Raw genomic sequence first — 12969 nt, 5'->3', positions numbered from 1 at the left:
ATTAGAGAAGCATCAGAGATTGCTTAGAGCCCACATGCCCATTTGCTACTGGTTGACAGCTACTTTTGGACTTGTCTGCAGAGTACACCTTGAGGAGAATGAAGGAATGGAATTTCATTAAAACCCTTACAGAACATGTTCCGTGTTGAAAAGGGCATTTGTGGGAAGGCTGGCGAATGGGCAGTGGGGGCACGTAAAATGGAGACATGTAAAACAGAACACGACTACAGAACTGCAAAGAAGTATAAAGCTGAGTTACAGTACAGATGGATACAGTAGTTCTAATGTGCCTTCCAGCCCACTTCTCCTAGACATGCGTCATCAGCATACTTGGCTTTTCTGTATTCATGGTGATGTGATGTCCATGTGTCACTGAGGACACCACCCAGTCCAAGCTACATTTGCCATAAGATCTTATCTGAACTTTGACAAAGGTCAAAAAGATATGAGGGAAATATTTGTACATCAACAGTCTGTCCTCAGAGCCTGGGAGAGTCCAGCAGCTGGGGCTGGGACAGGAAAACCTGTGTGAGGAAACCCATAAGACCTAGCTTTTCCTTCAGCATCTTCCCCTCTCTGCTCTCAGGTGCCTCACATACAGCCAGCCCCCAGGTCTGACAGAAGAGCCTGGGAATAGGAAAGGGAATGAATGTATCCCATGCCAAAGCTGTGTGTATGGGTGCAATGATGGCTTTTACTTTTGTACATACATAGCCCCACTTTCACCTTCTCACTGACATGCATTGCATATCCATGCATTTCACAAGGAAGGAGCAGCTGAATCTCTGGCAAGAGGAGCAGGGTCCGCCCCCTCAGTACATCCCACTGGATGTATCCCTTTACTACACAGCTGTCAGAGCTGGAGGGCTTTTTGGAGTTCTCCAAAGAACACCTTGTGCTAATGTGATCCTTCACTGCAAGGAGGATTTGGGTCACATGAAGGGAGATATTTTTCAGCTCATTCTCCTTTGCACTCTCTTGAAAGAAAGAAACTTGGTGCACAATTTATCAGCCTCCCTCCAGCCCTCAATGGAACTGCACAGCACCAAGCAACAACCACATTGTGTTGCGTGTGTTAAGAACACTTTGATGCAGAACAGCCTTCAGTACTTCTTGCTTGACATCAATGTGTCATCATATATATTTTATAAATTATTATATATGTATATATGTAAATGCATAAACACAAGTTTAGTAGCAACAGCAGAGGCTTGAGCAGACCTGTTTTCTACTAGACTAGTGTAAATCCCATCCTACCATAAATTTGTACCATCCCTCTCCCTCCTGGCTCAATTTAAGGAAGGGTCAGTACTTGTCACAAGCTTTTCAAGCTCCAGGTATCCAAACTACATTTAGAATATGTAAGCAACCACACAAATCACAAGAGCAAGAACTCATGATCTCAGGTCATAACTGTCTAATTAGTTCAGTAATTGATACAAAAAACTGATCAAGACAAACCTAGATACATCAAAATACAAAATTTGAAAGGTATCAGCACTTTACATCCTCCTGAAACAACCAAAACTGAGTTGCCTGATATTCCTATCATTTTCCACAGGAAAATATGTCATTTCACCTTTCTGCACAGCCTGGACTTTGCATGACTCAGGAGATGAGTAGTGAAGAAAACACCTTCCCAAAGTACACAGAAGGGAGTGCCTTCCATTGTGATACCACAGTTCCTAGAAACATCCTGCTCTAGAGGACAGGCTGATACAATATTCAAAGACTGGTTCCACCCCAGTTACCAGAGCCTCCAAGATGAAGCATTTATTCCAGGACTAGAATTGTGGCTAATGTTTGACAATGGGTCACTCCTCCCAGATAGACGGCCAGAACTGGAAAATATGGGTGGGAATGGAAGAGCCTCTTTCAGAGCAGCTGAGTGTGTAAGCCACTCAGTTTTTTCCTGGGGAAAATACTTGACTCAATCTAAGTGCTGCTTTCCAGCTCAGCTTGGATGCCACTTGCCTGCTGAAAATAATGTGTAGCTTAATCCCTCACATAAAAGCTGGCAATAGTTTTAAAACTCCATGTATAAATGAGTATAGTTGAACAGAGAGGTCTGGCTAGACTTCAGTGGCACTGGCAATGTTAGTGAGCAGAGGAAGGGAAAATGCAGGAGTGTTGTGAACACCTGGCAATAACCTGATGGAAGCAGCAGCCTTTGAACCACTTGCTGTGAATCAGGATGGCAGGGTGCTGGATGCAATGCAACTTAAAATTTTTCCTCTTTACTGCAAGCCAGGATTCACAACTGCAAAAAAAGCCATATTCTAGCCAGATAGAGAAGGGGAAGAGATACAACTAAGATTTATATTCCCACTACAGCAAACATTTTCCCTGTGCCTCTTACCAAGCCACTGTAAGTGGGAGCAAAATTGCAGATGTTCTCTACCAAATGGGAATGTCGTGAAAGCCTATTTAATGTATCAGATGACATATGGAGAGTTTTCAGGTTCTGAATCTTTGCCACAGAATCAATAACTGTCTGTTGGAAGCCATGAAAACTGCTTACAGTGGCCCAACTGACATCCTATTGAATACCACACATAGGCTGTGCTCTCAGGACTTTTTTTCTCTGCCTGCTCTTCAATTGCATAATAGCTTCCTTCTTGAGATGAAAAGTTAAATTTATGATCATGTGCCTTTCAAAATGCTATCCTTGGGGGCCATACGTATGTTGCCGTTACAGAGACAGGACCAGAGGCTCCTCTCTCCTTCAGGGACCAACCAACAAACCAGTGGCAACACCTTGGACATTGTCTACTCTGTGCAGAGGAACAGCAGGGTCAGACATGTCAACGCCCAGACACGGCACTGCCAGCTCCCAGTGCCTGGCAAAGACAGCTGCTCTGGCTGAGCAGTGGGGGCTGCAAAGGTCCATGCTTTCCAAACGGTATCAAACAGCATCTATTGCTCTAGCAAAAACACTAAGGGGAATCATGATGGCACATGAAAAACAAAAATAGCACAACTTTCAGAAACTGTCTGGTAAATCATCAGCTGCAGGCTCCTGTGCCAACAGCATGGAACACACTGTGATTCATGGGGATCTTCCTGTCCACCAGGAACAACCACTGTCATTGTCCAGGTTGTTCTGCTAGATCTGTGCTTCATACCAAGAACCTATTGACTTCGTGTTGCATTATATGCCAACTTGAGAAGCCACTCAAAAATTTGTCTTAATAAATACCTGAATAAAACCTTTTACAAAGTAAACTAGTGTCATTTCCTCAGAAATCAGTCTGCTCAGCACTACAGTTACTGGAATTCCTAGGACTGGTCCTCACAAAAAAATCATCCTCTGGTCTTCCTAATATATTAAAGAATGCACATGATTGGTAGTAGTGACAATAATTTCTTGCCATCCTTTATTGAATAAGCTTAAGTATATACGATATGAAAAAATTTCCTATGAAAGTAGAAAAATGTGAGAGTTATTGTAAAACATGGCACATGCCATAATTTCAAAATACAATCTATGGAAAATACTGTCAGGTTTTGATTCATCTTCATCATATAACTTAATATGTCGTGAAGAAGGCTATTAAATATTAGAGCATTTCTTATTCAGACTTTCCTGCAGTCTTCCATCATGTAGAGCATGAATTCACAAAATAAGTATAAAATCAACCTTTTAATCCCAAAACCAGAGAAAAAACACATGCTCTGAGGCACAGTTCAACTACCTAACATCAATAAATAAGTATTTCTCATCTTCCTGCAACCCAAGAACTTTCTTAGGTTTGTGGATATGTATCTTTATTGGTCTAAAATGGCTCATCTTTGTATTAGCTTGTTTCTCTACTGTTTCAATTACAGAACTGTCTCATGACATGTAAAAACTTGGACTATGAATATGTTATTCATATCACCTGACTCATTATGCCTTTTTATGTAGGCCCTTGCAAAATAAGTGTTTTCTAGTATGAAGAAAGAACATGTGTTTTAAAAATGATGATCCAGAACTAAGTCAGGTATGTATCCATGACCTGAGCCCAGATTATGGAGTGTATCAGCACTGTAGTAAAATATTAACAGATTTGGTGGGTTGTCATAGTTAAATGAGAGGCTGTCCTGAACGTAACTTCACTTACAGATGTTCAGAAAATTGACATCACAGCTATAAGGACATATAAAAAACCAGCATAGTGCATTTTTGACTGACTGCAGGAACACTGAGAGGAGCATTCTACAGGCTCAATTCCTATAACAGCACAACAGAAACTGGATTTTGCAAAGTACACGGAGAAGCTTCTTTTTTATAAATCAGTTCTGAGAACATCTGAGAGATTTTATTTTATCTTCAATTGCGTTTGCAATACCTTTAAAGAAGCATGTGCACAGGAGGCTGTGCCAAGTGCCTGGGAAGTACTCTCATCCCCCTGGCTGTGCTCTGCACCCTTGCTAACATTTTGTTGTTTTTCCCTGGAGGAAAAGTGGTGGAAGACAGAACATACATTACAGATGAAGTTTGGTGCTTTGGAGGGATCTTGGGATCAGGTGTATTGGTAAGTGTCTAAATTCAAACATTTCTACCTTCCCCCCACCCACATGACTTGCATTGTTGAATTTTCTCAGGACTGCAAATTCCTCTTTGATAAACAAATAAGTTATGAGCCATCCAAAGGTTTGGCAATAAGTAACTTAACGATAAGGGAAAAAAAAACCCATAGAATTTTTATATTTAAAAGAAGATGTAACTTGAATTAATCCCAATTCAAACTATATTTCGATCATTCATAGATGATCTTCCCTGCTTTGGTATTTTTGGGCCTTCAGAATAATGATTGCTGTGGATGCTGTGGTAATCGGAGCTGTGGAAAGAGGTTTGCGGTAAGTGAAAGGAAACATGGCAAAAAAAGTAAAAACTAAATTGTTACCAATATATGTATTTTCCTCTCACAGTCATTGTAAGTCTAGATAGAGGCTGTCTTGAGTGTAGGACAAATAGCCCTGCCATTTGTTTGAGTGCTGGGAAGTAGCAATAGCAGGCTGTAAAAATTGTATTATGTCTCTGATGTTTTACCACAGGTACCACAACAGTATAGCCTTATTGGTTTTTGCTGTCACAAGATACTCATAGTTACTATCACAATTAAAATTTATTGCTGAAACATCTACTCTTTGTTTTGCAGAGTACAACAGTCCTCTTGTTAGCCATTTTTTTTGGCAGCTTTTAAAATCACACTGGGCAGTTAAGACACTACGTTCCCAACTCACTGTGGGCCCACAAAATGAACTGTATCTCATTAGATACAGAGGAAATTTCAGAAAGAAATAGACCTTGGGAGATCACCTAATCCAACCTCCTACTTTAAGCAGTGTGAGTGAGGCTCCACTGAACTTATACCTCACTTTCATACCAGAAAAGTTTCCAAAGAATAGTTTCAGACAGTAGTAAATATCTCAAGCATTTTAATTTAAAAATTAAATCAGAAAAATTATTTCTATCTTTTTTGAAATTAAGTCTCTGGATCAAGTAGATCATTACAGTTTTAAAATAAAGGAACAGATTTTCTACTGGGAAAAAAAAAGAGAGAGAAATACAAATAAGAAAAGATTCATACCTATGAGGCTGACAAAGAGCTTTCCCTAAATTCTCTCTGATGCTGTCTTCATGCAATACCAACAAAACAGGTTGAACTTTGAGAAGGAGGAAACGGAGCCATCTATTTGTCCCTACAATACTGCGTGATCCATTTTCTGCAAGCAGTGAAGAGAAGCTAGTTGAGTTTTGCAGAGCACATACCACTCCATGAGCACCAAGCCCTGCAGTGCTGCTGTGTGGGAACCAGCCTGCAGGCGTGGGGTGCTGCCTGCAAACCAGCCTGCCTTCTCTGCTGTCAGCATGTCAGAGTGCAGCTGGCTGGGAATAGCAACACAGCCAAGAGTACCAAGTACACTGTACTACAAGTCCTATGGGCCTTATCACCCATCAGCATGTCTGAGAACCAAGTTCGGTATTTTAGCTGAAATCCATTCTTAAAATGTCTACTACGAAAGCATAATTTTTAAGTTAGCCCTGACAGATATGTCAACATAAAAATGCATGCTAGGACGCAAGACAAGAGTCTTGTGATGAGGTCTGAACAAAAAATCACATTGTACTTGACGATATTAGAAGTAATTTCCCATCCAAATGATTCTGTGGCATGAAAGTATTGTGTTTTTTTCTTCACCTTATCACTTTATTAAAATAAAGGGCACAACCTTAACCTACAAACTGTTGTGGCTACAAGCATTTCAGATTTCAAGCAGGCGTTAGTTCTTGCATTATGTACTTACATATTAGTATATATGGAAAACTCTGTAATAGAAAACCAGAAAAATAAAGACATACTTTCCCATCCATTTCAATTGTACTACTAGAGCTTAACACTGATAAGTGAGGGGAGCTTACCTGTGAGGAGATAAAATATACGAATATGAAATCTAAAGGGAGACTTGGGAAGGAAGACTATAATTATTTGGTCCAAATGTAACCAAGATACCAAAGCTAACTTGTAAAGGATACTGAAGATTTTTTTAATACCTTAAGTGATCCAAGACTGGTCTTGCTTGAAGTCTCCTGAGAAGGATGTCTGGCCTTAGGGGAGCAGGAGGCCCCAAAGGGGAGCAGTGCCATCTGCTGCCAACCACTGCCTTCTCCTCTTCAGGCAGACAGGGCCAATACTGCTAAAGCTTTAAAATCCCAATACAAGTATGCATTACACATTTACTATGCAATGAAGACTAATAGACTTCAGCTGTTCAGGTGTTGACTATTTGACTATTAACAGCTGAATGTAGGGAAAGTTTCAGGGAACAGCTGAATTTAGGGAACCAAAATAACATTATTTTTCTCTTCATCAGATGTTTTCTTCTATAATATTTGCTGCCATTGGAGTACTGGGAGCTGGATACTGCTTTATTTTGTCAGCAGTAGCTCTAAACAAAGGCCCTAAATGTAAAACTGGAGAAAACTGGAGCTACCCTTTCAAGGCTGGGTAAGACAAGGCAATCAGAAAAAAAAGATATACATGTTTTAAGTTTGTGAGATGATTCAAATTCCAAACCCATTGTATAAAAATGGGAATGATACTGTTGGTCTAAATTATACAAGGTCTTAGAAGTGCTTGCAGCACACAGCAAGACTTCATAAGGTTCAAGAGCACGGATGTAAGGAATAGTGAGTACAACAAAAACTACTGACTTTCAAAGGGGCCAATAAAGAGAAATGCACAGCCTCTTCCTGGGATAATAAGCAACATACAGGGATAAATTCCACTTCAATGAATAGCAATGACACATTCAGCTCAGGACACCTCTCAGACTCCTGAAGGAATTGGCTGATGTAATTGCTAAGCCACTCTCCATATTTGAAAAGTCCTGGCAGTCAGGTGGAGCCCTAGGCATCTGGAAAATAGGAAACAATACATACATCTTTAAAAACCATTGACCTGTCAGTCTCACCTCTGTGCCTGGGAAGATCACAGAGCATTTCCTCCTGGAAGGTCTGATGATGCACATGGAGGACAGGGAAGTGATTTGGGTCAACCAAAATGCTTTACCAAGGGCAAGCCCTGCCTGACCAGCCCAGGGGCCTCCTATGATGGGGCAAATCCATCAGTGGTAATGGAAGGACTGCAGAAGCCATTTAAATGGACACAATCCCCCACAATATCCTGCTCTCTATATTGGAGAGAGATGGATTTGATGGGTGAACTCTTAGATGGAGAAGAAAGTGTTTGGATGGTTGCATCCAGAGGGTGGTGGTCAGTGGCTCAGGATCTTTGGACATCAGTGACAAGAGGCATCCCTAGGAATCCCTGCTGGGGAATTCCTGCTGTGTTATTTCATATTTTCGTTAATGACACAGATGGAGGAGGCAACCAAGATGACCAGAGGGATGGAACACCTCTTCTATGAGGAAAGGCTGTGAGAATTGGGATTCTTCAGCCTAGAGAAGAGAAGCTTCAGGGTGACCTGATTGTGGTTTTCTAGTACCTGATGGGAGCCTACAAGAAAGATGAAGAGGGATTTTTTATAAGAGCATGGAATGACAGGACAAGATAATGGCTTTAAACTAAGAGTAGGTTTAGATAAATTATTAGGAAAAAATTCTTCCCTATGAGGGTGGTGAGGCAGTGGCACAGGCTGCCCAGAGAAGTTGTGGATGACCCATCCCTGGAAGCGTTTGAGGCCAGGTTGGACAGAACGTGGAACAACCTAGGACGATGGAAGGGGTCCCTGACCATGGCAGGGGGACTGGAATGAGATGATCTTTTAGGCCCCTTCCAACCCAAACCATTCTATGATTACATTGAGATTTAATGGTATTCAAATAATTCCTACTTATAATGTAATATATATAATATTAATAAATATAATCTATATATATATTTATTTTTGCTGTGGCATTTGGAAACTGCTTGCTCCTTATGCTCTGCAACTCAAACATATTCACTGTCATGTATATTTATCACTTAACCCCAGCTATCCCACTGCTCAGACTGAAGTCAAGACAAGTTCAACAAACAACAGGGCACAATGAGCTACTGAGAGCAGGTGTGATCAGAGCAGAATAACAAGGGCTGCAGTAAACTCCTCATTACCTCAGAACTTTTAATGTAGTCTGCCTCAGTCAGGAGTGACCTGGTGGCATTTCTTACATAATATACAAAAAAAATTACTTCAGGTTGAAAAGAAAAAAAAAAAAAAAGAAAGAAAACAAGATGTGTACAGGCAGAGGATTATTTGTTCATGGGCCAGTGAGGGCCAGAAACCAACTCCCTTGGTCTCATTCTGAGTCTTTGGAAATATGCTCTGTTGCAAACATAGTTTTGGTTTCAGTCCAGAAATCACTTGACAAGAACACAAACAAGTCAGCACTAAGAATATGCAGATGAAATATAGCCAGTGGTCAAGCAGTTTACAATTAAGATACGAAGGTAAAAATTATGGAAGTTATTACCTTTACTTTAGATGAGGGATCTAGAAGAGCAAAAACTGTTATTTTCAGCTCAGTAGGTAAGAGGTGACTTGCACAATTTCATTATTCGTTTTGATAATTCAGTTGTTTTGATTACAATGTACTCCCTTGTTCTCAACTGTACTTTGAGATACTGGATTACATGTCCTGATCATAGTCCCCCACTTACCCCCCCATACAAAAAATGCTGCAATCAAATAAAAGCAGCAAAAATGCCCTGACGAAACACTGGAACAGAAAAAACCCACTTGGCACATGCTTGGCTAAGATGTTTTCTTCCCAAAACACTAAAAATGGTTCAATTGTATCAAACACATACTTGTCTCCAATTGCTCCCTTCTGATGTCTTGTTTTTTCCAAATCGCTTCCTTCAGCTTATCTAGAAACTAAATTGAAGTCCATTTCTAGATAAGTAGCACCAGTGTGACAATGGAAATTCACCGAAGTGAACAGAACCTCCTCCATGTCACAGCAGTGACAGCCTCTCAGCGGTGAGAGGCTCCTTTGTGAGTTGATACAGTCTTCTTCCTAACTATTTTATTCTCATGTAGGGATTACCTTGCTGACCACACATTGTGGGAAAGGTGTACATCACCTGATAATATTGTCCCGTGGCACCTGACGCTCTTCTCCTTGCTGCTGGTCATGAGTGGGATCCAGGCAGTGCTCTGCGGCATTCAGGCGGTGAACGGCCTCTTTGGAACCATCTGCGGGGACTGCAGATGCTGCGGCTGTTGTGGGGTGAGCAGCTGACGGCTCTCCTTTGTCATTTTGTGTACTGATGGCTTACGTACACACCTCTAGCTGGCAGTCAGAAAAACTAAACTGGCCTTCCTCCAGCTTCATGATCATGCTTTCTAACATACTGCCAAAACCATACACCATTGCCATTAGGAAATAATACAAGTCTTTGAAAAGCACAGCAATAGCAGCCAGGAAATTACCTCCATGTTTTTATTCTTTCAGGGAGATGGAACTGTCTAACAAACAGGAATATTGCAGACAACTCTCCTCATCCTGGGAGAATCCCTTCTGCAGCTGCTCCACAAAGCAGCCCTCAGATGCACTGGATCCAGCTAAGAAGATGAGAATGGAGGGCTCCTCCTCCCACAAGTGTTATGAAGCCCTGACTCCCTTTCCAGCCTTCTTTAAATCCCTCATCATGGAATAAAATAAGTGAAATACAACTCCCACATTCATATTTATTTTTGTAAAACAGCTTCCATTTAGAAAGAGGGTATTCTCAGGCAAAATACAAATTTAGGTTACAATTTTTATTCAGGTCAGTTAGGTAGCTTGTAAATCCTCAAAGCTTCCTATCTATATATGAGCACAAATGCTGTTTATTGATTTTTTTGTAGAAGTTCAATTTAGCTGTATTTGGCACAGTGCTATGAAAGAAAGATGAACAACAACAGAGAGCTAGCTCAAAGGCAAAAATACCTTTTAGAAAGAACTTTTTAAACTTTAAAAGAAAAAGCTACTTCCTAAAGGAATCAAGGAGAATATAGGAGGGATTGGAGACATTTGAGGGATTCAAATAAACTAATATGCTTCTTTAAAAAAAATTCTGAATCAAATTTTCACAAACCAGTTTGCCAGGCTGGATGTCTCAACACTTCTCAATGTTAGCTATATCTGTTCCCTAAAATTTTCCTCCTGAAATAATGATTCCATGGCCTGTGCTTTCAGAAAATGTATTTAATGTACTGTGTATTTACACTAGGAGATATCTGAAGAATCTAGAAGTACTTGAAAGCACTGGAAGCTCTTGAGCAATATGCAGAAATGTTAAACAGTTTGATATAGGCACTGAGAATTATGTTGTACAAATTGATAAATTGCAAGAAGAAACCCTCTTCAGAAGCAGCTGTCTGTCCCACCTGTTCTGCTGCATTGCCCAGGAACTTGAGAGCACCCTTTGTTTCAACACACACTGTGCAATCATCTCCCATCTATTCTTTCATCTATGGTGAGCAGCTGTCCTGCACCTCATCTCACATTTGCCCTGTTTGATTTTTATGAAACCTTTGGGAACAAGGAATGTTTCTCATCAGTGCTCAATAAAGCGATGGGTAGCTGCATAGCATACAGCTTTGATATATCAAAAAACAGAGTACATAAATCTTTGTGGCAGATGCGATAAGAAAAAACAGGCAGCAAGCTATGACACCTAAAACCACATTCAATGAGCTACTGCTTCTAAGAGACACCCAGCTAACTGATGGCTAATATAATATATATAACTAATCTATAATATTAGTTAAATATATTATAATTATTAGTTATATAGTTATATTATAATATATCAGCTAATATATAACTGATACTGACACAAGGCATGCACATTTCGTCTTGTGATCCATTGTGCATTCACACCTTGGCCTTCAGGTGTATTGAAAAAGGGTAAATGAGCCAGAACCAGCTGCCCAGCTGAACTCACACTTTGGAGTGCCAACAATGATGTTACAAAATCTATTCAGTTAAAGCTAACACCTGAGGCTCTCGCCTAGCACTTAATTTCAAGTGAATCACACATCTGTAGTATCAATTCTGTAGTAACTGGAGATTGTTCTGTGTTTTTACTCAGCAAAGCATACAATAAAATGAAGGAGAGGGATTAATCCTAGAACCTCATAATAGAGAATGATGTAAAAAGCCAGTGTTAATTCTTGAAAAGAAGGCACAGATAAAGAGAGCAGTGCTAGGAAGTGACAGAATGACGATGGTAAGAAAGAAGCCACAAAGAGATAACTGAAAGTGTTAACAGATCTCAGGAACCCTGACCAACTTAAAGACCACACCGTGCTATACTGTGTACAAATATGAACATACAATAATACAGAAGTAGAAATAATAGTAGCCAAAAGAAAGAACATTAGTGTTCTTTGTAAAATCTCAGGAATACCCATGCTGGCTGAAGCTTCATTATTCACCCATTAAAATTGTCCGCTGGCTGAGCAGGGTGCTGAGAGCATGGCAACTTCAACATTGCATGACACTGTTTTAGCTGAGAGCTATCATAAAAGGATACATATTGGTTATCTAACAACTCAGATTACAACATGTGCAGTATGAGCATATGATTTGGAGCCCATGCACTTCAGCAAGGCAAAGTTGGTTAAGTCCCTGCACAGCAGAAGTATATACAGTTAGTTCTCTTTTTTGATTGTCTTCAATGAATAGACTGCAGATTGATGATACAAATGACACAGAACAGTGTCACCTTTTGAGGAATGATGAATCAACTGGCGACTTTGCAAAAGGTTAATCTCTAAAGAAGGGAAGTAACATATACAATGTTGAAAAAATATTTGTTCAGCCCAGAACAAGGGATGTTTTCTCACATCATTCCAGTCTTGAATGTTCATCACCTGTCCAGTTCAACTTTAGCTCCCTCTTCATGGATTGTACATCACTCATAGTATAACCAGCTGCAAGGCAAACAATGTCAAACCCTGGAGCCATTCCAGCTGTCAGAGGGTGGGAAGGCTGGCTTCTTCCACTACACTGACATCGGTGGGGTCTTTGCCTCCATATTCTAATTCAAATGTATATTGAATTGAATATACATATTGAATATGTATAGACATATGAATAATTGACTATGCAATATAAAATTGAATATTTTAATACAAAATGTATACCTTTTTCACAAAATAATATGTCCTCACCTTTATTCTAAGCAGTTTTTTACAGTTCCCTGGAAAGCCCATACTAAAATCCTCAAACCCACCACCTCCCCTAAAGAAATTATTTTAAAAAAACAATATACATCCAAAATCTTTCAAGTTCATTTGTATTTTTTCATGTAAAATATCAAAGAAATAATTAAAAAAAAAAAAACAAAACAGAATCAAACCCAGGATATAACAGTTTGATCTGATTGCCTCTAGTACAATCTATTACAAGGTACTAAAAATTAAAAATAAATGCTCACACAAGTCATATAAAAAATGAAAAAAGTAAATAGATAAAGAACTAACATG

General features: G+C 39.8%; 2 protein-coding genes across 2 annotated transcripts in view; one reads left to right on the top strand and one right to left on the bottom strand.

The window, feature by feature from the left end:
- LOC110478362 (transmembrane 4 L6 family member 1) overlaps positions 1-6929 on the bottom strand; it is a 32518-nt gene extending 25589 nt beyond the window's left edge. Inside the window, exon 1 of the mRNA XM_021544931.3 lies at positions 6542-6929. Within this exon, the coding sequence (XP_021400606.1) occupies positions 6542-6634 (93 nt within the window). The 5' untranslated portion in view covers positions 6635-6929. The remainder of the gene's footprint in view (positions 1-6541) is intronic.
- On the top strand, positions 4089-10167 carry TM4SF4 (transmembrane 4 L six family member 4). Its single transcript, XM_021544934.2, has 5 exons — positions 4089-4517; positions 4753-4842; positions 6862-6995; positions 9532-9721; positions 9947-10167. Exons 1-5 carry the CDS (start codon positions 4344-4346, stop codon positions 9962-9964), a joined length of 606 nt encoding a protein of 201 aa, XP_021400609.1. The 5' UTR covers positions 4089-4343; the 3' UTR covers positions 9965-10167.
- Positions 10168-12969: the final 2802 nt, after the last annotated feature.

The sequence above is a fragment of the Lonchura striata genome, chromosome 10 (assembly GCF_046129695.1).
Source record: "Lonchura striata isolate bLonStr1 chromosome 10, bLonStr1.mat, whole genome shotgun sequence".
NCBI classification, from domain to species: Eukaryota; Metazoa; Chordata; class Aves; order Passeriformes; family Estrildidae; genus Lonchura; species Lonchura striata.
Note: the sequence above shows the minus strand (reverse complement) of the source record. Positions and strands in the feature narration are given on the sequence as shown.